Source organism: Mirounga leonina, unplaced genomic scaffold (genome assembly GCF_011800145.1).
Source record: "Mirounga leonina isolate KUSES-001 unplaced genomic scaffold, KU_Mleo_1.0 Mir_153, whole genome shotgun sequence".
Classification (NCBI taxonomy): domain Eukaryota; kingdom Metazoa; phylum Chordata; class Mammalia; order Carnivora; family Phocidae; genus Mirounga; species Mirounga leonina.
In genome coordinates, this window is record NW_023270387.1 from 15,086,316 (window position 1) to 15,113,220 (window position 26,905).

Consider the following 26,905-nt stretch of genomic DNA (forward strand, 5'->3'; position numbering starts at 1 on the left):
TATCTGTATATGTATGATAAAATACACATCGAATATACCATCTTGGGGCGCCTGGGTGGCTCAGTTAGTTAAGCGTCTGACTCTTGATTTCAGCTCAGGTCATGATCTTGGGGTTGTGGGATTGAGCCCTGCATTGGGCTCCATGTTGGGCATCGAGCCTGCTTGGGATTCTCTCTCTCCCTCTGCTCCCACCCTCCTCCCTCTCCGTTTCTCCCTTTCTAAAAATATATACATATACCATCGTACTAATATTTATGAGTGTAAGGTTCAGTGATATTAAATACATTCACAATATCAACCATCACCACCATCCATGCTCATAACTCTTCATCTTGTAAAACTGAAACTCCGTACCTACTAAACAGTAGCTCCATGTCCTTCCCTGGCCCAGCCCCTGGCAGCCACCATTACACTTTGTCTTCAGGATTTTGACTACTCTAAATACTGCCCATAAGTGAAACCATACAGTATTTGTCTTTTTGTGACTGGTTTAATTTACTTACCATAATGTTCTCACCAATGTTGTAGAATATTGCAGAATTTCCTTCCTCTTTAAGGCAGAATGATGTTCCAGTGTATGTATATACAGTAGTACCCTCCCTTATCTGCATGGACTACCTTTCAAGACCCCCTGAGGGGCGCCTGGGTGGCTCAGTCGTTGGGCGTCTGCCTTTGGCTCAGGTCATGATCCCAGGGTCCTGGGATCGAGCCCCGCATCAGGCTCTCTGCTTGGCAGGGAGCCTACTTCTCTTTGTCCCTCTGCCTGCTGCTCTGCCTACCTGTGCTCTCTCTCTCTCTCTGTCAAATAAATAAAATCTTTTAAAAAACATATACAAGGGGCGCCTGGTGGCTCAGTCGTTAAGCGTCTGCCTTTGGCTCAGGTCATGATCCGGGTCCTGGGATCGAGCCCCGTATCGGGCTCCCTGCTCAGCGGGGAGCCTGCTTCTCCCTCTCCCACTCCCCCTGCTTGTGTTCCCTCTCTTGCTATGTCTCTCTCTGTCAAATTAAATAAAATCTTTAAAAATATATTAAAAAAAAAAAAAAGACCCCCTGAATGCCTGAAACCCAAGGGTAGTACTGAACCCTTTATGTACACTATGTTTTTTTCTATACATACATACATGGTAAAATTTAATTTATAAATTAGGCATAGTAAGAAATTAACAATAACTAATAATAAAATAGAGCAGTTATAATAAAAGTTGTAAGAATGTGGTCTTTCTCAGAATACTACATTGTACTCACCCTTCTTGGGCTCATGTGAGATAGGCCTATGTGATAAGATGGAGTGAGCGGAGTGACGTAGGTATTGGGACATAGTGTTAGGCCACTGTTCACCTTCTGATAATACATCAGAAGGAGAATCATCTGCTTCCAGACCACAGTTGACTGTGGGTAAGTAAAACCACAGAAAATAAAATTACAGATAAAGGGTGACTGCTGTACCACGTTTTACTTATCCACTCATCAGTGGATGGACACTTGGATTGCTTCCACGTTTTAGCTATTGCAATGATGCTGCTGTGAACAGGGGTGAACAGATTGTCTTCGGGGCCCTACTTGCAATTCTTTTGAATATATACGCAGAAGTAGTATTCCTGGATCACAGGGTAATTCTATTTTTAATTTTTTGAGACACCATCATACTGTTTCCCATGCCCTTTTTGTGGCATCTTTAGGCTTTTTTACATTTGAGATCATACCATCTACAAACAGGGAGATAATTTTTCTTCTTTTCCAATATGGATGCCTTTTATTTCTTTTTCTTGCCTAATTGAGCTGGTTAGAAATTCCAGTACTGGGACACCTGGGTGGCTCAGTTAAGCATCTGCCTTCAGCTCAGGTCATGATCCCAGGGTCCTGGGATCTAGTCCTGTGTCAGGCTCCTTGCTGAACGGGGAGCCTGCTTCTCCCTCTGCCTGCCGCTCCCCCTGCTTGTGCTCTCTCTCTCTCTCTGACAAATAAATAAATACAATCTTAAAAAAAAAAAGAAATTCCAGTACTGTCTTGAGTAGGAATGGTGAAAGTGGTGGACATCCTTGCCTTGTTCCTCATCCTTCAGGAAAAGCTTTCAGTCTTTCACCCTTGAGTGTGATGCTTGTTGTGGGCGTTTCATATATGGCTTTTGTTATGTTTAGGTACTTTTATTCCTATTTTAGTTGAGTGTTTTTGTCATAAAAGGGTGTTAAATTTTGTCAAACGCTTGAAATGATCGTGTGGGTTTTTAAAACCTTTTGTTGATGTGGTTATATATATATATTTTTTAAAGATTTTATTTATTTATTTGAGAGAGAATGAGAGAGAGAGAGAGCATGAGAAGGGGGAGGGTCAGAGGGAGAAGCAGACTCCCTGCTGAGCGGGGAGCCCGATGCGGGACTCGATCCCGGGACTCCAGGATCATGACCTGAGCCGAAGGCAGTGGCTTAACCAACTGAGCCACCCAGGCGCCCGTGATGTGGTTATATTTATATTAATCAATTGTCATATGTTGAACCACCCTTGTGTTCCAGGTATAAATCCCACTGATACATAACGATGTATAATTCTTCTTATATGCTGCTGAATTCTTTTTGCTGGGGTTTTGTTGTGGACTTTCGTATCAGTATTCATAAGGGATATTGGTCTGTTGTTTCCTTGTAGTGTCCTTGTCTGGCTTTGTGTCATGATTGTGCCATCCTCGAAGAATGAGTTAGGAAGTGTTCCCTCTTCAGGTTTTTGGAGCAATTTGAAAAGAATTGGTATTTGTGGGGCGAATGGTGGTTCAGTGAGTTAAGCGTCTGCCTTCAGCTCAGGTCGTGATCCCCCTCTTCAGCGAGGAGCCTGCTTCTCCCTCTCCCTCCTCCCACCTCCCTCCACTCTTGTGTGCGTGCTTTCTCTCTCTCTCTCTCAAGTAAATAAAATCTTTCCAAAAAAAGAGTTGGTATTCATTTTTTATTAAATGGCAGCATTCACCAGTGAAGCTGTCAGGTACAGGGCTTTTCTTTGTTGGCAGATTTTTGATTACTGAATCCATCTCCTGTAAGTCTTTTAAGATTTTCAATTTTTTGTGATTTAGTCTTTTTTTTTTTTTTTTTTTGATGGGTATTAAAGAGGGCACGTTCTGCAGTGATTTAGTCTTGGTAAGTATTGTGTTTCTAGGAATTTGTCCATTTAAATTACACAGTGTTTTGACATGTAACTGTTCATAGTACTCTCTTAAAAGCCTTTTTATTTCCGTAGAATTGGTAGTAATGTCTCCACTTTAATTTCTGAGTTTTAGTAATTGGAGTCTTCTCTCTTTTTTCTTAGTCCATCTAGATAAAGTTTGTCAGTTTTGTTGATCTTTCTGAAGAACTAACTTTTGGTTTCATTGATTTTTCTCTGTTGCTGTTGTGGGGTTTTTTTCTCTGTATTTTATTTACTTCTGCCCTAGTCTTCATTGCTTCCTTCCTTCCACTAGCGTTGGGTTTAGTTGGTTCTTTTTCTAGTTCCTTAAGTTGAAAGTTAGGAGATCTTTTTTTTTTTTTTTTTTAAGATTTTATTTATTTATTTGACAGAGAGAGAAAGAGAAAGAGAGCACAAGCAGGGGGAGCGGGAGAGGGAGAAGCAGGCTTCCTGCTGAGCAGGGAGCCCGATGCGGGGCTCGATCCCAGGAACCTGGAATCATGACCTGAGCCGAAGGCAGATGCTTAACCAACTGAGCCACCCAGGCGCCCCTCTTTTTTGATTTTTAATGTAACCATTTAGTACGTTATGTTTTTTGTATTCACCTCTAAGTGTTTTCTAATTTCTTTTGTAGTTTCTACTTTGATCCATTGACTGTTTAAAAGTGTATTGTTTGATTTTCACAATTTTGTGGAATTTTCAGTTTTACTTTTGTTACTGATTTCTAATTTCATGCCATTGTGGTCAGAGAAGATACCTTGTATATCTTTTAAAATCTATTCAGACTTAAAATTTGTGGCCTCATGTATTGTCTATCTAGAAAATGTCCCTGTGCACTTGAGAAGAATGTGTATGTATGCTGTTGAGTAGAGTGTTCTGTTTATGTTTATTAGGTCTAATTGGTTTATTATATTGTTTAAGTACTGTTTCCTTACTTCTGTCTGATTCTGTCCATTATTGTGGGTGAGGTATTGAAATTTCCAACTATTGGCGCGCCTGGGTGGTGCACTTGGTCAGGCATCCGACTCTTGGTTTCGGCTCAGGTCATGAGATCAAACCCCACATCAGGCTCCAAGCTCTGCACAGAGTCTGCTTGAGGATTCTTCTCATTCTCCCTCTGTCCCTCAACTCCGCCCCCCCCCCCGCCCCCATGTGCACATGTTCACTCTCTCTCTCTCTCCTTCTCTTTCTCTCAAATAAATAAATCTTTTTTTTTTAAGTTCCTTTATTCAGTACATTATTATTTGACAGGTTGTGACCTATTTTTTCAGTATCATAAATAATACTATAGTGAATATTCTTGATTATTTCCTTAGGGAAAATTCTTAGAAATGGAATTTCTGAGTCCAAGGGTATGCATGTTTGGTTAAATATTTTTGGTGAATTAGGGGCGCCTGGGTGGCTCAGTCGTTAAGCGTCTGCCTTTGGCTCAGGTCATGATCTCAGGGTCCTGGGATCGAGCCCCGCATCGGGCTCCCTGCTCGGCAGGAAGCCTGCTTCTCCCTCTCCCACCACCCCTGCTTGTGTTCTCTGTCTCCCTGCTTGTGTTCTGTTTCTCGCTGTGTCTCTCTCTGTCAAATAAATAAATAAAATCTTTAAAAAAAAAATTTTTTTTTTGGTGAATTACACTCCGATAAAGTTGTACTAATTTCTTATTTCTAAAACTATATAAGAAAATACCCATTTCCCTATGTTTTCGCCAATACTTGGTATTTTTTCTTAATCTTTATAGGTATTTCCCATGAATAATTTATTACGAGAAGTTTTAAGCATAGAGTCAGGGTGACAGATTTTTACAGTGATCATCCATATACTCCCCACCTGGCTTCTACTATTAGCATTTTCTTATCCTTGTTTTATCACACATTTCTAGCTATACTTTTTTTTTAATCTCTACACCGGGGTCGCCTGGGTGGCTCAGTCATTAGGTGTCTGCCTTCGGCTCAGGTCATGATCCCAGTGTCCTGGGATCGAGCCTCACATTGGGCTCCCTGCTCGGCGGGAAGCCTGCTTCTCCCTCTCCCACTCCCCCTGCTTGTGTTCTTTCTCTCGCTGTGTCTGTCAAATAAATAAACAAAATCTTAAAAAAAAAACAAAAAAAACTCTACACCCAATGTGGGGCTTGAACCTACAACCCTGAGATCAAGAGTTGCACGCTCCATGACTGAGCAAGCCAGGCGCCCCTCTATCTGTACTTATATCCATCCATCAGTCTATCTTTTTGGACACATTTCAGAGCAAATTGTAGATACTAATACATTTCCACCTCAAAACCACAGCATGCAGTGCACAAATTAACATGAAGACATGAAAAAAAAAATCTCAAGTTAGATTATAGGGACTGTCTGTTTTAGGTTTCTGTAGCATTTAAGGGTCTTACAATCAATCAGCTATTGCTTTTGTAACTGGGAAAAATAAACATTGAGTAAACACAGGCGAACCCAGTAGGTGCTCCTTCTAGTTACAGAGTGTTCAGGATGTACAGAAACAGTACAAAGAGGGAGGGAGGAGATACTGGCTTTAGCTCACATTCCCAGGAGCAGTTGGGTGAATGTGTGTGTGCCTGTGCGCATGTGTGTGTTTCTTAATTTGTGCATTTGTTTTGTTTTCTTGTTGTTTTTGTGTTTGGTTTCAGGGGGTGGGTAGCAGGAGAGGTTTTGGTTCCAGAGTTTCTGGGTGAGAGCTCTGGGTGTAACTGCAAGATCCCTGACACGGGAGTCAAGATAGGAGGCCTGGTCTCAGATTTGGTGCTAAGCTACCAAGGACCTGATCTCTTTATTTCAGATGTTTCTTATATCGGACGAGGAGAAAAGGTGTTTATACTATGAGATAACCTATGAGAAAGCTTTTGACAAGCTGTCTACTCTTTGAAACTGTAGGTAGATTCTAGAATAGGGATTTGGCAGCATACTGTCCGAGAGCCACCGCTGCTCCTTTAGGCCGGCGAGAGAGAACCTGGTGCTCCAGCCCTGGGACGGGGACTCCCGACTTCTTTGGGGACTGAGACTAACGAGTATCAAGTACTGCGCCTGTATAACCCATCTCAGACAATGTAGCTGCATCTGTGGTCAGCTGAGAGCAGAAATCTATCCGTGCCTTTTGTAATAATGCCCTTTCTTGGCCGGGAGAAGTAACAGTTCCCTAGGTGGCATCCTTTCTGCTCTGTCAGATTTGAGTCGTGCCCTGGTTGAAGGCACTCATTTCATACTTGCAAGTTTTGCAGCTTGTTAGTTGTTTTCATTTTCTTTCTCTGTCTTTTATTCTTCCTCTTCTAGGCCTCTTCCTGTGCCAAAGCTGCCCCCTGGGGAGCAGTGTGAAAGTGAGGAGGACACAGAGTATATGACCCCCTCTTCCAGACCTCTAGGGCTGCCGAAGCCAGATGGGAAACGGCCTTTGGAGACAACCCAGAGTTCACGGTAGGCTCAGGACAGTCCCATCTGGGAACTGGGGTGACGCCACGCACCTGCCTGGCTGCTGCGTGTGCAGTGTCATCCAGCCAGAAGTAAAGCAGAAAGATGTATGTAGCCCCTGATGTTTGGCCTCTTACAGCTATAAGCAATTCCACTTAGCTTCCTCACTGTCACAGTCATTTCGGAAACACGCATCTATTAGAAGAGTCAGTCTTGGGACATTTGTTAGTGATCCTGGCAAAGGAGCATTGTGTCCTCTTGATAGACTCTGGGTCTGGAATAGTGAAGAATAGATGAGTCTTAATCAGTTTGCAGGTAACAGAGTTCTGTTTCTGAAGATCCTCTGCCCCTTCCTTCTGGTTCAGAGTGTGTGATTGTGACCAGCCGATCGATAGCTGTACATACGAAGCGATGTATAATATTCAGTCCCAGGCAACGCCATCTGCCACAGAGAGCGGCCCCTTCGGTGAGTAGCCATTCTGCCACTTGGAAAACCATTGCTGTGTCATAGGAATGAGACAGCTTGATCTTAGCAGAAACTCTAAATAATTTCCTTTGCAAAATATCTTTGATCCATGGGCAGCAAAACCCTCTCCTCTCTCTCTTATTTCCCGTTCCCACAGCAAGTTCCCTTTGTGCCTCTTCACCCTTCCAGGGCCTAGAGACACTTGGGCTATAGGGCCTGGGCCTGCCGTGCTGGTAGCTCCCTTTTATTTCCTTGGCTTTTTAGCATGGATGAAATTCTTGTGTGTGTGGGTGGTGAATACTCCATTCCCATATCAGCTAGCTTCCCAAGGGGAAAGTTCAAGAAGGCAGCACACACAGGCCCTTTGGCTGCTCCTCCAAGGCGAGATGCCGATGGAGCTGTTGAATGGATGCTGTAAGATGGCGCTGAGCCTTTGCGTCGGCGGCTGTCCCCGTTGGCGGGGGTAGCTCTCGCCCTGTCCGGGAAAGCAGAGCTGCGGGACTGGTACAGACTGCGTTTTCTCTGTCCTTTTATGGCCACCCACAGGGCCTCACCTGGCGGTGGGCCCGGGCTAGACGGTCGGTAACTTCGGGGCTGTACGTGCGGGAATGAATGGGTTTCCCTCGAGCTGCGTTAGCGGACGCGGTGTGTAAGGAGATGGTGATGGCACACGCTTCGCTCCACAGGTGAAGGGAATCTGGCCACGGGCCACGCGGGCGCCGGCCCCGAGGGATCAGAGAATGAGGAGGACGGCTACGACGTCCCTAAGCCGCCGGTGCAAGCCGTGCTGGCCCGCCGGACCCTGTCCGACATCTCTAACGCCAGCTCCTCGTTCGGCTGGTTGTCTCTGGAAGGCGATCCCACCACACGTGAGTCTCCAGGCCGCCGTGCATTTGCGCAGGGTGCGAGGGCAGCCCTGGATGCTCAAGGAGTTGCGGCGTGGCTCCTGGTTTCCGCTACAGCAGAGCTGACGGCCTGGCGACAGCGCCTTTGTCACCAGGTGGTAGTCTCTTTCTCCATGGGAGGAAAAGCCGGCCCTAGGTCCCAGTTAGGAAGTTAACCCGGAGTCTGATTCTTTGGGGTTCCTCCAGACATAGAAAAGAGGTTGTTACTTAAGCCCTGGCTCCTCCTGGCTGGCGGCAGGTGGGGCTTCTGGGGCTTCTGCGTGTGTGGTAGGACGCTGGTAACGACGCCTGGTGGTCCAGAGCACGCCTTCCTGACTTTGGGCCCTGTCGCATTGCCAGGCCGGCGTGCTGGCTCTGGAAGGCACACCGAGTGGCCGTGACCGTCCAGGGCTGTCCTCGCACCTGTGGCTGCCTGGGAGCGCGGCAGCCGGGGTGGCCGTCCCTTTGGAAACTGAGGCCCGCACCCGGGACAGCTGGTGAAAGCTGGACAGCATCCAGTTGCCCAAATGGGCGGTGGCCCCACCCACCCAGCCTCGCTTCCTGCGGCTCCATGGCCACTCAGGCTTGCTTCTGTTTTCCTCCTTTGTCAAAAGAGAAGGTTAGTGTCTTCTCTGGCCCCGTCTGAAACGTTTTAAATCATCCAGGCACTGCTGTGCGTGAACACTTGCTGCCAAGTGTGTAAAGCAAGACGCGGACGCAGGTGTCTGCGCAGGGGACAGCAGTGTTCCTGTCCGTGCAGCAGGTGTGTGGTATATTTAGAAGGCTGCTCCTGCCAGGAGGAGGAGGAGGAGGAGGAGGAGGCTAGCTGCTGAAACCCTGGCCCTTTGAGAGCCCAGGGGCCCCGTTACAGTAGGTCAGCCTGATCCTGGCACACAGTTGTTCTTTTTTTATGTTTCTTTTTTTTTTTTTTTTTTAAGATTTTATTTATTTGAGAGAGAGAGAATGAGAGACAGAGAGCATGAGAGGGAGGAGGGTCAGAGGGAGAAGCAGACTCCCCGCCGAGCAGGGAGCCCGATGCGGGACTCGATCCCAGGACTCCGGGATCATGACCTGAGCCGAAGGCAGTCGCTTAGCCAACTGAGCCACCCAGGCGCCCGGCACACTGTTGTTCTTGCTGCCGTTGAAGGAGGGTTGCCCCCAGATCTGCAACTCTTTTCTGTTTGATTTCTTCTAGACTTCACTGAGGGTTCCCAAGTTCCTGAAAGGCCCCCCAAACCGTTCCCTCGGCGAATCAACTCGGAACGGAAAGCAGGTGGCTGTCAGCAGGGCAGCGCTGCCGCGGCTGCCTCGCCACAGCTCTCCAGTGAGATCGAGAGCCTCCTGAGCCAGGGGTACTCCTACCAGGACATCCAGAAAGCCCTGGTCATTGCCCACAACAACGTCGAAATGGCCAAGAACATCCTCCGGGAGTTTGTCTCTATCTCGTCTCCCGCCCACCTCGCCACCTAGCCCAGGCCGCTTCGCTGCCGTGTCAGAGGACCAGTGAGCCGGCGCTCTCCCCGGGGGCCCTCGGAGGGCAGAGGCTCCTTTGGAGACTTCACAGTGAGGTCTTGCCCTCTCTGTGGGATTCCACGTCTGTGGTTCCAGGATTTCAAGGCAGTGGAATGAACGTGGAGCAGCTAGTGTGTTTTATTATCTTATCTTTTTGAGAGTGGATTTGAAGGTGTCCTTCAGTCCCCACTGCGAGTGTGGATTTTTATTAAACGGTTAGCCTACCGGGGGAACAGTCCAGAAAGCGGTGGGAGAAGTACTGTGCTGTAAATCCTCCTGGGGGACTTCGGACTTCCCTGGGTTAAGGATGTGGTTGTGTGTCTGTCTGTCTGTCTGTCTGTGGTGGCGTGTGCCCTGTGATTATAAGATGAACCTGCTGTGTGTGTTAATCCCGGGCGGGGACTTAGCACAAGAGGTGTAGGAAGGAATCGTCTAAAGACTTCCATCTGCTGTGCTGTGAGACCCAGCCCCGGCGTGTGGTAGAACTCCAGCATCCCGTGCGGCCTGGATGATCATCCCGTGGCTCGAGTCTTGTATTTTTAGAACACCCTCCCTCTGTCCTTTCCCCTGCCTCCTGCCTCCTCCTCGGTGTCTGTCATTGGCACTGGGCTTGCTCTGACCAGCCTCACTGAAGCCAAGTGGCTTAGAGGATGTTCTTGATTACGTGTGGTGCTGTTGGTTGGTTTGGTAGATCGGTGGGGCACAGACCAGGACTGTCGCTGTATCGTTATAGTCCTGTTCGATCCTCGCGGCTGACGCTGGTCCCTCGGAAGCATTGTTTCTACAGGAAAATTGCATCTGTTACAGTAGGATGTTTTCATTACCCTAATTACACAATGACTGACTGGAGCTAGAGGCCTTCAGGTACATTCCATGCCCTCCCCAGAAGACCGTCTGTGGGAGTCCGTTGCCTTCCTGCCAGGTTGTGTGTTCTCATGTAGGTCATGGGTGTTTCTCCTTACTGGGAAGGGAAGAACACTTGTTTCCAGCCTGGCTTTCTGGCCTGAATACCACAGAACTTTGAGGAAGCTTCATTCACATGCTGTTTACCTTGTTAGGCAGAAGAGGCACAAAATAGGATTAATCGGTTTGGTTTTTCTTCCCAGGGAATTAATTCCAGCTTGTGTGGGCGTCTCCCTCGGAACACGAGCCAGGTTATACTTTCAGAAGAGATTTTAGTCCTTGCCCTTGAAGGGGAGGGGCTAGCACCCATGGTAGCAGAACATTTTGCTTGTAGTGAGCACCAGGCCTCCACTGGCTGCCACCGACGACGTGGTTTTCTCTTGTGCCCGTGGCTCTGCGAATGGAGTGTCTCCTCCCCTCCCCTCTTCCCGCTAGTCCTCTCTGCTCTTCCCGGACCGTGTTCTCCGCGGTAGTCACGCACCCTGTAGTGTGATACACGAGTTCGCAGGGGTCAGAGACAGGAGGTGAAAAGCCCAGCAGCTGGTGTGAGTGCAGGTTTGTGCGGAAAATTTGGAGTCCAGCGTGGGGCAGCCGTGAGTCAGTTCCCGTAGGTGCTGCGGAATGAGCCCCGGTCAGTGAAGTGCTGACTTCCCTAGCAGGCCGTACCCCCCCGCGGTGTATCAGAAGCAAGCCACTCTGACACATCTACCCTCCTCAAAATCCAGATCATGCTTTTGGCTTTAGATCCAGACAGAAATGAATCTCTTGAGGTATGGTTTCTTTCCCACATTTTTGTCTGTGGAACTAAAACCTTTTCTGACTCTTCTCTTGGCTTTCAGCTGTTCCTAGACCTTTTGGCTTTAAGCTCCTGCCTCAGAGCCATTTACATTCCCAGGGTAGATGGTACTGGACCTCTTGTTGATTGGCCATGGCTCCCCAGTGTCTGCTCAACATGGTGGAGAGCAGCACGGCCCGCCGTCAGGTCCAGGCGCTGCTGGGAGCTGGGATAGTGGCGGCGATTGGGAAGCCGTGACCCAGCGTCTCCTTCTGCGAGCCGGTAAGGAGGGTGTTCCACCTGTGGTTAACACTCAGTTTGCATTTTGTTTAGATGCTGAAGAGCCAGACAAAGAACTAAGAAAACTGGCAGCATTTTCCGTGCCTGTCCACACTGGAAGTTTCCTTGTCTGCAGATATGGTCCATAGTCTGAAGATGGGTCAAGAGAACAGAGCCCTGGTTCTGCCTATCTCTTGCCTGTTCGGTGTATCTCAGATCTTCTTTGGAGATTCTTTCTTTACTCATAGAGGCCAAAGGCAGGTTCATCCCTTTTTTCCCAGTTGAGTGCCCCGGTGGCTCCTGGGGTCAGCCCTGAGACCGGGCTGCGTCAGATCCCAGGGTCGGACATACACGTCGGTGACCGGCTTGCTGGTTGGCCTGTCTGCTGTGGGTCTGCGGGCTTCCCAGGCGTTAGATCGTTCTGGGAGGTTTGCTTCCCTTGGGTGCTCTGAGGACAAACCTTGGCCGTGCCTGAGGCCACCAGTGTTGCCTCAGGACAGTTTCCACGTGGGCATTTGTCTTGAGGGGACTTCCAGAACTTTAATTTCTTAGCTTTTCCTTGGACTGAGGCACAAATAACCCTTCTTCATCTTCCAGTTGTATGGCAGTTTCTAATTCCTGGGCTCTGCTCAGAATTTAAAATTTCCCTTTCAAAAGTGGGCTCTGAGTTTTGTCATTTTGGGCAGATCCCTCTCCTTTCTCCCTTCGAATTACAAGTGGTTTCTTCTCTGGTCCCTTCCCAGGTGGATAAGGTCAAAAAGCCACTTTGAGGTTTTGTCAGATGCATTAGGCTCTTCTCTTCAGTGCGGTCTCCTGCTTTCCCTCTGTCTTTCCGGCTTGTTCTGCACAGCCTGCCTCGTCGTCCGCTGCCCCTGCCGGCCTCCTTCCGCTCAAGTACAGGGTTCTCGAGTGGAAAAACCTGTGGGCTCTATGATATACCTCCCTTGAAGAAATGAAGAGATTGGGCAGTTTCTCGTCTCAGCGTTTACCTGTTATGTTGATGTAAATAGTGATCTGTACCTGTGGATGGCCATTCTCCTCCCCTGGCCCTCTGTCCCCCCACAGCGCCCCTCTATACACTCTGCCCTTCTGTTCTCTTACCCACAGCGCCCGAGGGCCCAGCATCAGTTAGCTGTTCTGTGGATCAAAATTTTTGGTGGGGAGTTGCTATTCTTCATGCTTAAAGTATTTATTTCCTCCGTAGAAAAGTAAAATATAACCCATGGTCCACACAGCCAACGTACAAATGAGTTTTTGTAAATTTGCTAGCAGAGTAGGGACCAAGCTCTATATTCCCTTTAAGGCACCATTAATAAGATCGACACCTGTTTTGGGTGGTCAGCGCAGGTGTTGATGCAGAATATTCTCCTACCTCATGTCATGACAGTCAGGATTATAGACCTTCTTCCTAAACTGTACCTTCCCCTTCCTGCCATTGGCCTTTCTGACTCCGGTGGCCACTGCCCAGGGAGGAACGGCGTTCGGACCACTGGCCTGGCTGCGTTCCGGTTAGCCTGTTCGTTCAGCAAAGGTCCCGTGAGTGATTCCCATATGCCGGAAGTGCCAGTGCCGAGCCCTTCGCTGCCACCACGTGCGGATTTCCCGATGCCGGCGGATTGTACTTGGGCCGTCTTGCCCTTGCATCTGGCCCTGAAATAGCCCTTCCCAAGGAGACTGTGCAGTGTGTATTTACAGCTCTTCCACGTAGACACGTATTTCCTTGTAGAGCTGTCCTGGGTAGGAGCAATTCAAGGCTCTTCATGAACCCCTGTTGTCTTCCTAGAGCCTTGATAATGTCTGGGAGATTCCGCGGTGTCGGCCTCATGGGGACCTGCCGTCTTGGATGCCTTGCAATGGAATCTGTGTGGTGGGTTGAGGCGCATATTGGCTCAGAGTCGCACAGTAGGGCAGTTAAATGTTTAAGCAGAGCATCTGCCCACAGTCCCCTCTCCAGTCTAGTGCCTTCCCCGATCTTTTTACTGAACTGCTTTGAGTCCCTAGTCCCCCATTGTTGTGAAGTTTCCTTGTCACCCTCCTGGGACCTGTCACCATCTCCCATTCTCCTTGAGACTTGTTTCCCAGCCCTTCAGCGACCTTTGCAGCTCATCCTGTGTCCTAGAAGGGCTGAAGGTGTGGGAGACGGGTGGATACCTAACGTTGGGTCCTGGTCTTGAACAGATGTATGTGCTCTCCCAAGAGCCAGGCAGTAAAATAGATGGAACTCAGTCACTTCTCAGAAATGCCAGCCTTTCTGTCCCAGGGTAGGGAGCCCAGGACCCTAGAACTTAGCATCAGGATGCGCACATCACCATTCTTCTGCTAACTGTGCAGGCTTTAGAAATTCAAGCTGAAGTAATCTACGTCAGCATAAAGTGGTCCTGGCACCACTTTGACCCCAGCCTGTGTCGCAGTCTTTCTTTAGAAACGCATCAAGCCATTTGTGCACAGAGGAGGGTGCATGCTGAAAGGAGGTCACGGTTTTATATTGTTGACTGTCCTGTTTAGGAATCCTTCAGATGCAAGAAACAGGTATCCAGGCTAAAGAAAGGAGGGAGTCCTAAGGATGCAGGGTATTTTATAGACCCCAGTATAGGAAGTACAGTGGGTTCTTACATGGAGCTGGGGCTGTCAAAATTTGCACCTAGTCCTTTCTCCTTGTCATGCACCGCCCCAGATTAGACAGCCCTGTCCGCAGGTCCACACGACCTCCCGGCTCTCGGGATCACCATGCACAGATTCCCAGGGCCTCTTACTCCTCTTCTCAAGAAAAAACACGATCAGCCCAGCACGTTGCTCGGGCCTCTACCCCTGACTGGTCAGCCTGGGCGCAGGGGTGACAGTGGCCCCCTCAGGTGGGAGTCGGGGGAGGGCTCTCAGAGAAGAGGCTTCAGACGGGATAGATACCCTAGAAGTATTTTAGTAGCAAAACTGCTGTCGTGTAACTGCCTTCTCTCCCCCCCCCCCCGGAGAGTGGAAAGGCAGGGCATGGGACTTGGGACTGTATCTGGGACATTGAAGAAATTCTTAGGTTTCGCTTAATTCGGGTTTCCGTCATCTTTGTTGCTTTATTTCGTGTTTTAATTCCCTTTACCGGTCTTGGCATCCAAGATTTCTTACCTCCCTCTTCAGGACCAGTTTCTCCTGTTCCGGAGCCAGTCTGTTCTTAGGTGACATTTCTTTGCCTTCATTCAATCTCAGGTTTTTAGCCTTCTTTCATATTATTTGGAGAGCAGATGACAGATCCCACTGTAGCCACCCATGGACCTCTGGCTCTCTTCAGGTTTTCTCGCTGAACATATATTCATTCTGTGGGCCCGTGGCCCTCCCTGCCCTCCTCCTTCACCCCTGCATTTGGTGTTTGCTGCGTGCGGAGAGCTCTGTGGTAATGTTCTTAGGCAAGCCTTCCGAGGTGCCTCAGAAACTACTTCCCTGTAGCCAGCAAGACTATCTAATAGTTGGGACAGTTGCCAGGATATAAATCCGATGTAGATTCCAGTTTAGAGGAGAGTTTTGACTGAGAGCTCTTTAGACTGGAAACCCTTGTCTTCCCCGTCCACTTGCTTTCTTTGTAGTGCCGTATCAAAGCCTTTATTTTTTGGATTTTTACAGAACTGCTTCTGCTTGCCTAAGTGTTTTGATCGATCTTACCTCATCCAAGGGCCTGTCCCATGTTAGTAAGGCATTTCATAATTACTTGTAACTTTTTTAAGCTATTGGAGTCGTTTGGAGTACACAGAAGTAACCTAGTAATCCAAAGATACACATTGATGAAGGGGGGTCGTTAGCCTTTGCATTTGGTATATCCTGGACTCGGTCCAGAATCAAGGAGCAGAGGGACGGCAACGCCATGCGCCCGTGTCCTCGGAAATCTGGGTTGGTTTCAGAGGGAGTACCGGTGTGTTCTGGTTCTGCTGAGTAGCACCGGAGTAAGAGGTGGGGAGATAGGGGCGGGTGGAGGCACATCCGCGTTCAGATGGGAACGTCAGCTCTTCAGAAGCGCGCCTGCCGAGCTCGGAGTAACAGCTGTCTGGACATCTATCTCCCTGCCCCTTCCCTTCCCTGGGGTAGTGCTTGAGAAAAATGTGGCAGACCACTCCCTCTTGTACAGAGCAAAGGCTGAAAGCCAACCTCCGTGCTCCTCCTGATGAGGCAGCCAAGCAGATCAGCAGAGTTGTGATCACCGGCTCCGGATTCTTGACTTCTTCCTACAGTGAACTCGCAAATTCTCCTCCCAGACGGGGGTGGGGGGGTGCAGGCCAGACTGCTTGCCCACGCTTCGTGCCCTTACGTCCGTGTGTGTCTGCTCCCTCCTCCCTACCTACCTCTGACCCTGTTGTGGGTGAGGGTGGCCCTGCTCACGGCTGTCTTGAAACTGAGGAGGCAGAGAACTACTCAGGAGTCTGGAGACCCCGTGTTTTCTCTCCCCTGGCTTCCTTCTGCTGTCTGGGTAAGCCTGTAGGCGCAGCGCCCGTGAGAGTGGATACCTCCTGACCTGCCCGTCTCAGTGTCTTGGCCTTGACCTCCTGCTGAAACGCGCGGTAGAGGCGTGGCAGCTAGGAGGTGCCTCCTACATTTGCTCTCTGGCTGCAGTGACTTGGAATTTTTAACCTTATATATCTTTTTCCTTTATTCAAAACAGAACAATTTTTAGCATACCGAAAAAAAAAAAAAAAAGCCAAACATTTTGTGCCTTTCTAAGGCAGCACTGTGTCCCAGGCTGCATTTTAGGACTTAATATGGAAATATCAGAGTCTTAGCTCCTCTACCTTGAGCGTCAGTCCTCACAGTGTAGGGGGGAGGAGGAGACGCTGTGTGGGGCTGGGGAGAGGGCACATAGGTGCGGCGGGGCAGCAGTCCCTTCCCCCTGCCCTGGTGCCGTGTCGGGAGAAGCCAGCGTTACCTGGGAGCATCTGGTTGGTTCCATTCAGAGTCGTAGTTACAGGTTGAGCGATCTGTCTCCAGCCAGAGGAGAGAGACTGTTCTGGGATTCCCAGGAGTGCCCTGGACCACTTGGCGCGTGCCAGCCTCCTGGTCCTGCCTGGTAAGGCCCCAGCTGCATGCAAGAGTGGAGGATGGGCTCTGCTGACAAGGGGGGGTTGTTTCTTTGTGCTGCATCCCGAACTGGCCTAGACCTCCTGCCTCTCCCTTCAGACTCGGCTTTCCTCTTACTTGAAGACTTGAGTCTCAGAGCATTAGGCAGCCGGTGCCCTCGGCGGGGTCGCTCGCCCCTGGGAGAGGCAGCAAGGCCCGCGCCCGAGCCCGGCCTCAGGCTTGTGTGGCCGCTGTAGGTCTGGGCAAAGAAAAAAGACAAAATGCTTTCTACGCGGTATTTTACTTCTCCCTCTCCGACCTTTTCAGTTCCTCCCTGCCTTTAACTAATAAGGAATTGGGAGAGAAACCCTTCTTTTTCAAGTCCTCCCTCTTTAGGATTTTGACATTCTTGACCTGGGTGGGGCTGAGGAGAACTTGATGCCTTCTCCAGAAGAGAGAGTCCCAATTTGTGTATCAGTGTTAAAAATAAAACAAAACGGAAACTTAGATGAGATTTTTGTGGACTATTTTAAAAATGTGTCATTAATATAAAAAAAATTTATATTAGCAGTATTTAATCATTCTCACCTGTAAAGAATAAAAACAGAAGGTAAATATTCTTACAGAGAAGAGCAGAGCTTTAAGATTCATTTTCAAGTCCCTTTTGTTTTGCCAGTGTATTAATGTTTAGAGGTCTGTTATACTAATGTTATTTATTAATTTTTTTTCATTTCCATACACAGTTAACTAAAGAGCTTTTTCAAGCACCCATGTCTGTAAAAAAAAAAAAAAAAAAGTATTTTTAAATAAAGTTTCTTTTGTTGTAGCAGACTGGAGTTCTTGCTCTTCCGTGGGGGTGGGAGAGCGACAGACAGACTCGGCCCACCCAGTCGTCACGGTGAGGTAGGTCTGCGCAGGAGGAAAGCCCTCCTGCCGGCAGAAGGGCCCCCGTAGCTCCTTGCCCACAGCCCGGCAGGCCCTGCAGGCTGCCTCGGGCAAGGCGGCTTCGCTGCTGCTAAGAAGGGTCATTATCCTCTGTGGTAGAACTTGAGCCATTTGCTCAGAAGCAGAGGTAACCCTGGTCCCCGCTCCCAAATGCAAAGGGTTTGGTATTCCTTTTGGTGCAGTGCCAGATCCGGAGGCCCCAGGCTGCTGTGGTACCGTGATGAATAAAAAGCAGTGTGACGTTTCTGGGACAATTAAGCTTTATTTTTCATATATATATATATATAAAGGAAATTTGCAAATGTACACACGACCTAACAAAACCACATATACATACACGCACACACAGATAGATACACATACACACCCCAAAGCTGCAGCCAGGCCCGCTCCTCGTCCCGAAGTACCATTCTCCCGTGAGGGCGCTTCTGCCAGGGTCTAAGCCCGTTAGCTCAGTTCGTAGAAGTTTGGTGCTAGTAGAATTATAGCCTTGATATAATTCTCCTAAAAGACAGTCGGGACCTCATCTCTGTCCCCTTTTAGTCTGATACGACCCCTTGACTGGGCAGTGGGAGCCAAACTGCAGGGGGAGGGTGTTGGGCTCAATGGCCTAACTCTGGAAAACTGCCTAGCTTCCTCCCTGCAGGGACCATGAGATACACCCAACACCTCTTTTAAGGAATGACACCAGTCCTGGCTTCTGCCCAGAGGAAGGTGGGTCACAAAAGGGGCTCCTGAAGCAGGTGGGTAGCCGCTTGTCAGGAAGGCTGCGGTACTCTCCAGAACGGTGTGAGAGGGGCCTGGGCTCAGGGAGCCCTCACTTCAGCGACACAACTGAAGGACGAGGCCAGCCTTCGGAGCAGGAAGCCAGCACCAAGATAAATAGGCTGCCGGCTGAAGACAGGTACGTACACCCACAACATGGTCTGTGAGAAACTCCTTCCCGCTCCCAGGATGCTGAGGCCCCTCCCTGGGGTGAGCATCACCCAACAGTGAGACGGTGGCGGGCTGGCTCAGCCCTCTGAGATGGGGCCGGCACGCCTGCTGCGGCAGGGGCCTTCTCCACAGCCCGCTTCGGAGGCTTTGGCGGTCGTCCTGAGCGTTGGGAGGGAGGGCGTGAGTGGGGAGCAGAAAACATTCCAGGTGGGAAGGGCGCTCGGTGTCCTGGGCGGGCTAGTGCCTCAGATCGATGTATTTCTCTCCCTAGACACGGGTGGACAGGAGAGGTAAGGGGGGCGCGGCGGGGACAGGGAGGGACAGGGACGGGAGTCTGGGGTGTGAGCGCTGAAGGGACCAGGGACTAAAGCCAAAGCTGATGGATGAGGCGTGGAGGGAAGCAGCGGGAGGGGGTGGTGGGGCAGGGCGGGCGAGCCTAGGCCCCCCAACCAGACTGGCCACGCTGCACCTGGTGACCTGAGCCACGGCACTGTTGGGGAAAGGGTGGTGGAGACGGGCAGTGTTTGCCCTCTGTCCTGGGAGCTACCCCTTCTCCAGGGTCCCTCGGCCACTCGCCTCACCCTACCATCTGGGACTAGTGTTAGGAAGCCAAGACGGGCCTGCTCCCAGTCTCCCAACAGAGGAGGAGGAAGTGGGGAGACAGAGTTAGTGTTCGGGGACACGAGGGCCATCAGCCCCTGGAGCTCGCGATCCCTGAAGCTGGGTCAGGCGCTGGCCGCAGGAGCTGCCTCCTACCTGGTCTCCGGGCGCCCTCTGGTCACCGCTGCTGCCCTGTAGGAGGCCCATCTCTTCTGGGAGCTTATCTGACTTAACTTCAACTACAAATTCGCTCTTACGAGACGGGGGCAGCGTGCTGGGAGGAGGGAGGGAGGCAAGAAGTTGGCATCTCGGGCGAGGAAAGGGAGGCTCACTGGCAAAGACATCGGACTGGGCGATGAGGGGCTCTTCGGCGCTCCGGGGCCAGCTCAGGGAAGGGGGACAGGCGATGAATGGAGACGTGTGGGTGATGGCAGCTAGCCAGTGGGCAGGAAAGCGGGGAGCACTCACCCCCCAGCGGCCCCCTCCTGCTCCGAAGGGGTGAGTGGGTGGGGGCGGGCAGGGAACGTCCCTGCCCAGGCGACAAGCTGGGGAGCGCGCGACGGGTGGGGGCGCAGGGCACAGGGTACCGTGCTTACATCTCCTGCTTGCCTGACCGCCCGCACGGCAGCTTGCCCTTCTTGTAGAAGAAATAGAGGACGGCACCCAGCACGGCCAGCACCAGCACACACACCGTCACGGCCACGATGGCCACGCCCTTGCTTTCAGGCTCTGGCAGCTTCTTCTCTGTCCCACAAAGACGCTCCGGGTCACTCCAGGCCGCCCCCCCAGCCCAGGGCTGACGGAAGATGGGCCCCCGCTCACCTTTCTCAGCAGGGCTCCCCGGGGAAGGGTCAGGGCAGGAGGAGGCTGCCCGCCCCGCTCTCGAGCCGAGACGGCTTGCTTACCTGTGGAGGTGCTGTTGGCTCGGACGGAGGGACTGACGGTGGAGGTGCTCAGGCCGGTGCTTCTGCTGGAGTCTGGTGAGTGGCGAAGGCGGTGGAGAGGTGCGTTAGGAAAAGCGCACACTGGGGCCCACACCCCGCCACGCCGCGGGATGAGGCCCTTACCCAGCTCCAGGAGAATGGTGGTGGTGTTTGTGCCGAGGGAGTTGGAAGCCACGCACTCGGCCCCCGTCCTCAACAGCTCTGGGGTCACGAGGACATTCAGGACACTCAGGACGCCCTGCGGATCTTGGTCTTGTTCCTGTGCCTACAAGGACGGAGGAGCCACTCAGGGAGGGGCGCACGGGGAGGGGGCCCAGAGCCGGCAGCAGAGCCCCGGGCAGGGGTTCCTGAGCGCGGGCAGAGGCGGCGGGCCTGCTCACCGTGCCCGCGACGCTCCAGGAGATGCTGGGCCGCGGATGTCCCGAGGCTTCGCACGACAGATTGAGCACCTCGTTCTCTCGCACCCGTATCTTCCTCTCCTTCAGCGTCATCCATGGGGACCCTTAGGGAGGGAGGGGTACGGGTGTGGCAGCAAAGTCTGCTAGCCGGCCTCCCCGTCCCCACCAGCGCACCCCAGGGCATCTTCAAGGGGCCGCCTGATCTCTGCCCAGAGGGCCTCTCACCAAGAATGGCCACGTGGACCAGCTGCGTGCGGTTCAGGCCCGGGACGCTGGGCACGGACGCCAGGCAGCGGTAGCCTCCCCCTGCCTCGCGCGTCAGGCCGTGGAACTGGAGCACAGGCCCCTTCTCCAGCACCTGGCCTGTCTGGGGTGAGAGACGGCGTCAGGGGCTCGCTCCCAGCCCCACGCAGCCCGCAGCCCCAGGCCCGCCTGCGTACCTTCTCCCTCAGCCACTGGAACTCCACGGCTTGGTTACTCTCTGCCTCACAGCGGAGGGTGAGGCTGCCGCCCTCCCGGCTCTCCGGGGCTGCAGGGCTCACCCGCACGTCGGACACGTCTGGGGACACAGCAGTGGTGTCAGCCCGGGCGGGGCGAATTCCCTCTTGCCACCCCCCAGCCCGGGCCCCCTTGCCCTGGGCCCCTGGCCCCTCACAGTTCACCAGCAGCTCCTGTGGGTCGCTCAGCAGCGAAGCCATGGTTTCCAAGTCCAGGCCCTGACACTGATAGAGCCCACTATGCTCCTTCTGGGCAGACTCCAAGACCAGGGCCCCGTTGTCTTCGGGTGTCATCTCCTCCGTGTCCTTGGTGCCGAGGTTCTGGAAGAGAGCGGAGGGGTGAGCGGGGGGGCCTCCGGCCAGTCCCGCGGCCCACGGGCCCCCAGCGTGGCGCCCTCCGCACCTGCTTGCTGATGGTGAAGTGGGGCGGGGGGTTGCCGTCCGCCAAACACCTGATTTCCACGCGGTCGCCTTCCTTCAGCGCCCCCACGGGCTCCACCTCCAGCCACACCTTCTCCGCCGGGTCTGCAGAGGCACAGGCCGCGGCCCTCAGCCCCAGAGCTGTCCCCGCGCTGGGGAGCGGAGCTAGCCGGGGTTGCCACCAGCCTCAGCCCAGGGCCGCACCGGGACTCACAGAAAACCTGGACGTTGACTTCCCGAGACTCCTTCATGTGGTTGCCGCTGGGCAGCCGGTAGTTGAGCTCACAGTAAAACCGTGCATCTTTGTCCTCCTTCGCCAGCTGGGCCTTCAGAACGCTCTCCAAGGTGTACAGACCGCTTGACTCCACGATCTGGGATGACTGAATGTGGACCCCTGGCCAGGGAGAAGGGGGGGGCGGGGAGAAGGGCTTGGCCGCGGCCCCGCCTCTGCCCCCAGCCCAGAGTCCCCGGGGGGGCACCTGGAGAGGGACCCCTGACCCTCGCGCACACACACGAGGACGGGACGCCGCAGTGACGGGGGGAGGCGGTGGGGAACACTCCAGACGTCCACCAACTGGGGACTGCACAGTTAGCCCCCCTCCACCGTCCCCACCGTAGGCAATCCGGGGGTCAGGGGGGGTGGGCAGAACAATCAGGTACAGCTCCACAGGCTCCGCTGAGCTTTCCAGGACCCACCGACCAAAGAAAACCAATCCCGGCGTGACGACAGACGCCACACCAAGCCACTGAGGTCGGGGTTTCTCAACCTCAGCGCGACCTTAGCTGGGGCGGGGGGCGGGGGGGCTGCTGTCCTGTGCACTATGGGGTGTTTAGCATCAGCTCCCCGGACGTGACTGGACGTCCCCGAGGGGGAGCAGCATCAGCCCTGGTTGAGAACCACTGCTTTAGATGAGAGAAAAACAAAAGCCTCCACGTGCCTCGGTGTATGTGTGTGTGTGTGTGTGTGAGTACCCAGAAACCGGATGGAAAGAACAAACACGGACAGCAGAGATTACTTCTGGGAGGGGATCCGGGGCGGAAAGGGAACTTTCCTTCTAGATCTTCTGCACAGTTTAAATTCTCAGGAAAAGATTTTCAGGCGTCACTTGTGTACGTGAAGCAAACAAAGCACAAGGAAACGCAGGGTGGTCCCTCTCTGGTGCCATCAGCATGGCTTCTTAGGGCGCAGAGGGCAACTCACGGTTCTTCTCCTCCTTCAGGGAGTGGCCGTTCTTATACCAGATGACTTGAGGAACGGGGTACCCATTTCTCCCCACACAGGTGGCCACCTGAGGAGGACACGGTGTGAGTCTCCCTGCCACGGAGGCCCCACCCGGCCCCACCCGGGCTCCTGCTTCCCACCTGGCCAGTCTCACCTCCTCAGGCTCCTTACTGCTGACAGAGATGCCCAAGGGATTGACCTGGATGGTCGGCTCCTCCGGGGCTTCTACAAGGGAAGGAAATGAGGGGCCCGGGACCTCCACCACCAATGACCACCCGCACGGCCCACAACCCTCAGGTGGGGCACTCACTGTAGACACGGAGTTGGATGCGGTGCTCGTGGGACTGAGGGCGCTTGGCCTGGCACAGGAAGATGCGCTCGTCGTGGGGCGTGATGTGGCTCAGGGCCAGCGTGGTCCCTCTGTCCTGGAGACTGAGCCGCTGCTGGTACTCCCCGGGTTCACTCTGGCCCTGGCCCTTGCGCACGCGGAAGATGAGCGTCGGCTTCTCCTTGTGCACCTGATGGCCGGTGTTGGAGAGGACGTGAGGGTCCCGGGGTGCAGGAGGGGGACAGCCGCCCGCCCCCCTGCCGCCCTCTCCAGGGCCCGCGCACTCACAGAAAACCAGTCCACGTGGCTGAAGTTGCCCTGGGAATGGGAGGGGCTGCACTTGAGAAGCGCCGTGCCGCCCACTTCCGCCTCCACCAGCTCCGGCTCGGGGGGCTCTGCCTCTCCGGGCACACCTGGGGTGGAGGAGGCCCGTCCCAGCAGCTGTCGGCTCCAGCTGCTCTCCATGCCCTCCCTGCACGCCCCTGCCCTGCAGCTGTTCCCCCTACCACTTGCAGGGTCCAGAGGGGACTCGGTCCTCCTAACCCTCAACCCCCCTCTACCTGCTGCCCCAGGCAGCCCCCTCTCCCCTGACCGCCCCCCCCCCGTCCCCCCTGTTCGGGAGAGCTGAGGGTGACCGTCTCTGGTCATTGCAGCAGAGACCCTGAGCACGAGCATCTTCCAGATGAGGCTGGCAGAGGGGCAACCCAGGCTCTGGGCCAAGAGGAAGGCCCCTTTCCTTCCAAGCCCCCACCCCTTCCAGTGAGCTCAGAGTGTGGGAATGCAAGGCATGTGCCAGGCTGAGCCACACAGGCCCCTTTGTGTCCCCATGCCCGCCGAGGGGAAGACACCACTACTCTGCCCCCCAAAGAGCCCTCCCCAAATTTCCCGCAAGACCTAGTGGGCCAACCATGGCCAGAGCTCCCATCACATGCTCCCTAAGCAGTACCTCTGAACATCCCACAAACTCAGAGGACCCCATCCTGGGAGTGTTGTGAGCATGGAGGGGTCAGAATCCCCCCCCCAGGGGTCAGGGCAAGGGCCAGGCAGTGGGCAAGAGCGACGTCAGTGGTGCCAGGGTGCTCCCTGCCCTGTGAGGAGGTGATGTCACTCAATACCATCTGGCAGGCCTCGGGGACGCTGGGCTATTGCCCTGGGCTGGCTCCCAGACAAGGAGGGCAGATGGAGTGGTCTTCAACCCAGAGCACAAGCCTCGGATCCCTGACTCGGTTTCCCCAGAGCTGAAGGAGCAGGGCACGGTGGGGCTAGATCTGCTGCCGCTGTGGAGCCCAATTTCGCCCCTTCCCCAGAAACACAGCTTGGGAGCCAGCAGCCGGGGGTACCCCAGGGACACTGCAGGCACTGGGCATGAGGCCAGTGAGCTGGGTACTGCCTGGCCCTCCCCTTCCCCAGCCGGACAGCGGCTGGGACCCAGGAAAAGGAGCCAAGTGAAACACGCCACACCGCTGCAGGCCATACAAGGGCAGCGTGCACCCGGGAGCGCCGGGCAGTTCCAGAGAAAAACTCCGAGGTGCAGGGGCGCTCTTCCCACCTGAACGGGGTCCCATTCCGGGAGGCGTAATGGATCTGGGGCGCTTCCACTCTGGACACCCTCAATCCCTCGTTTCTGCCACCTGTGATCCCGTCACCCGGGCAGGCGCGAGGCGACCCACGCCGCCCCCCAACCCCTGCCAACGCCCTGCTCGGGCGGGAGCCGCCGTCCGACCCCCCCCCCCCCCCCCCCCCGGCTCACCTCCAGCCTGGCTAGAAGCCCAGGCGGGAGAGGAGGCGTCCGCGCACCCCCTCCCGCTAAGCAAGCTGCCTTTTTCCAGCAACAGGCGGGCGCAGAATTCGGGCTCTGGGGATGCGCTCTCCTGCGCCTGCCGCCGCCGCTCCAACCGCGGGCCCCCAGAGTGGGCACCTGAGGCAGAGCTCTCCCCAGCTCCCCGAGAGGCTCGGCTCCACCCCTTCCCGCTCCGGGCAGCAGCCTCCTCCCCGCCTCCCCGGTCCTCCTCCCGGGATACTCCAGAATCCAGGCTGCAAACTCGCCGCACCGAAGAGTTGCACGCGCGCAAGACGCCGGGGCGCCGGCGAGGAGGAGCGCACGCCCGAGCGCAAAGCCCCGGCCCGCAGCGCCCTGCCCGCTCCGCTGCCCGGCACGCTCCGCCGAAGCGCCCCCCGACCGCCCGGCCCGGGCCGTTCGGGGCGCGGCGCCCCCCCCCTCCCACCGCGCGAAGCCACTTACCCGCGGCGCGGCGACAGCAGCAGCAGGCGGCGAGCAGGAGGGCGCACACGAGCCCGGACGGCCCCATGCTTCCCGGCCGGAGGGCGAGCGCCTAGTGAGCGAGCCGCCGGCCGCCGGGGGCTGACGTCAGGGGGGCGGGGGAGGGGGCCCGGCCCGCCCCGCCCCGCGCAGCCCCCCGCCCCCGCGCCGCTCCGTGGGGGCGGGCCCGGAGCCGCGCCTGGCCGCTCGGCCCCAGCGAGGCCGGGCCGGCTGCCCAGCCCCCCGCCCGGTCGGGCCGGCCGAGGGGGCAGTGACAGGTGTCTGGAGGCCGGGCTGGCTGGCCGAGGCGGCGGCGAGGAGAGGGAGAGAGGCTGGCCCGGATGCCCAGAGTCAGGCCGGGTCAGAACCAGCCGCGCTCGCCCCCGCGCAGCCCCCAGCAGCCGGTGCGGCCCTGGCGGACCGCGGGGCGGACGAGCCTCAGACCGGGGCCTCCCGTGCAGGCCCCTCTTCCCCCCTCCGCCGCCTCCGCCGCGCCCGACCCCTGCCACAGAGACCCTGGCCGGCCACGGTCGCTTCCCAGAACGATTGCACCACTGCGGCTGCGGCCGGCCCGGCACTGCCGCCGAGCCTCGCACACCCCCCGCCTCGCAGAGCCGGCAGCTTTGAGGGAAGAACCCTGGGCCCGGTGCCACAGACCCAGAGGTACCCGTCCCGGGGAGTGGAGATGGCGCCTTACGGGCTGCCCCTTCAAACCCAAGCGGGATCCCGCAAGGCCCGACTAGCGGGAAAGGGAGGGGGCTGAATTCAGGGGCCCAAGGTTTTCACACTTGTGCACGTCCAGACCTTGAAAATTCTGTTTGTACCCTCTTCATTCCATGAGCCTAGCTGGGACTCAGTTTCCCCTCACCTGAATGAAGAAAAGAGGGGAAAGGAAGGGTAAATGGGTGCGAGGTCTCCAGGTTGGCCCCTGAAAACCCGTTGCTGTCCTGATGGTTGAAAAGAACCCCCTGCAGGCAGGCTCCCGCACACCCCAGGCCCTCCACCCCCACCGTTGACCGTGGCTCAGCACCTGGGGGGAGGGGAAGCATGGAGGGGGCATCAGATCTGGTTGCAGGCAGCCCTCCACACAGCAAGCTCCCCCTCTTCCCAAACCTGGGTCTTCTGGCCTCATGAAGGAAGGCTCTGGGGAGTGGGAAGGGCTCTTGCCTCTTAGAGACCCCAGCATCACATCTGCTGCGGCTCCTTCAGCGGGAGGGTCAAATAGAGGTCTGGGTTGGGGGTGGAGGCCTGTCCCTGGCAGGGCAGCCTTTCTGCAGGGTGGGGGAGGAGCCGCGTGAGGCAGCAAACGCCGCAGATGGGCAGGTGACTTGAGAGAAGGCTCCGGGGTGGTATTTTGATGACGCAGAGATGACTGGCAAACTACATCAGCCTCGTTTTTTCGGAACCTTGGTGACCCCTCCTCTCTCTCCATCAGTCTTCAGCCAGAGGCAATGCCAAGCCGGCCAGGGCAGGGGCCTGGAGCCCGGAGCCTGGGTTGGGGGGGAAGAGGACCGTGGCTCCGCAACCCCCAGAGTGAACGTATGGACTGGCCCAGGGCCCAGAGTGGAATGGATGAGTTTGTCTACAGGGGCAGGAGTGGGAATGGCTGAAGGATGTTGTTTGCCCTGGCAAGCCAGAGCTGGGCATGGAGCTCGGCTTCCCTGCCCCCACTCCCTTCCCTTCACTTAACACCATTAACTAATCATTCTCCTCTTCGCCTGAAAACAAAGCCAGCTAACCACCAAGGACAGTCAGTTCGGAATTCGTCTTGTGCCAAGGGAAGCCAGGTGGGGGTGGAGGAGCTGTCTCTGCGGTGAAGGGGAAATGAGGTTGGAGCCCAGGGTGACATCCTTTCCCTGCCCGACTCCACCAAACAAGCACAAGGACTGTCCTTTAAGGAAGCCGGCAGCTTGGGGCAAGATCGGGGCTGCCAGGGAGTGGGCAGTAGAGG

At 54.5% G+C, this 26,905-nt stretch overlaps 2 protein-coding genes across 4 annotated transcripts in view; one reads left to right on the forward strand and one right to left on the reverse strand.

Annotated features, from left to right (window-relative positions):
* Positions 1–16,047, forward strand: part of CBL (Cbl proto-oncogene) — an 83,858-nt gene extending 67,811 nt beyond the window's left edge. The window contains exons 13-16 of one of the 2 annotated variants that reach the window (XM_035009123.1): positions 6,420–6,560; positions 6,920–7,020; positions 7,707–7,889; positions 9,100–16,047. In XM_035009123.1, coding sequence (XP_034865014.1) covers positions 6,420–6,560; positions 6,920–7,020; positions 7,707–7,889; positions 9,100–9,374 — 700 coding nt within the window. In that variant the 3' untranslated portion in view covers positions 9,375–16,047. Of the gene's footprint in view, positions 1–6,419; positions 6,561–6,919; positions 7,021–7,706; positions 7,890–8,264; positions 8,803–9,099 lie in introns of those variants that run through there. The other variant, XM_035009124.1, reaches the window with a different exon arrangement.
* Positions 16,048–17,884: 1,837 nt separating this feature from the next.
* On the reverse strand, positions 17,885–26,146 carry MCAM (melanoma cell adhesion molecule). 2 transcript variants are annotated; one of them, XM_035009125.1, is made up of 18 exons: positions 25,985–26,146; positions 25,759–25,822; positions 24,937–25,027; positions 22,983–23,107; positions 22,677–22,884; positions 22,521–22,591; positions 22,346–22,433; positions 21,359–21,538; positions 21,128–21,249; positions 20,883–21,045; positions 20,668–20,786; positions 20,453–20,594; positions 20,210–20,331; positions 19,953–20,094; positions 19,791–19,862; positions 19,482–19,629; positions 19,042–19,159; positions 17,885–18,552 (listed from the first exon to the last, which is right to left on the reverse strand). In XM_035009125.1, exons 3-18 carry the CDS (start codon positions 25,001–25,003, stop codon positions 18,523–18,525), a joined length of 1,917 nt encoding a protein of 638 aa, XP_034865016.1. In that variant the 5' UTR covers positions 25,004–25,027; positions 25,759–25,822; positions 25,985–26,146; the 3' UTR covers positions 17,885–18,522. The 2 variants fall into 2 exon arrangements, with proteins under 2 accessions (XP_034865016.1, XP_034865018.1); XM_035009127.1 differs by lacking the exon at positions 19,042–19,159 and having other exon boundaries at positions 25,985–26,145.
* Between the last annotated feature and the right edge of the window lie 759 nt (positions 26,147–26,905).

Bases quoted from the DNA above. Each gene is read 5' to 3' on its own strand.
- MCAM (XM_035009125.1), bottom strand. From the start codon at position 25,003: ATGGGGCCGTCCGGGCTCGTGTGCGCCCTCCTGCTCGCCGCCTGCTGC. The intron at 21,539-22,345 runs GTGAGTTGCCCT...CTCCCTGGCCAG, and splicing joins CCTGAAGGAGGAGAAGAACC to GGGTCCACATTCAGTCATCC. The intron at 18,553-19,041 runs GTAGGAGGCAGC...ACCCGTGTCTAG, and splicing joins AGAGGGCGCCCGGAGACCAG to GGAGAGAAATACATCGATCT.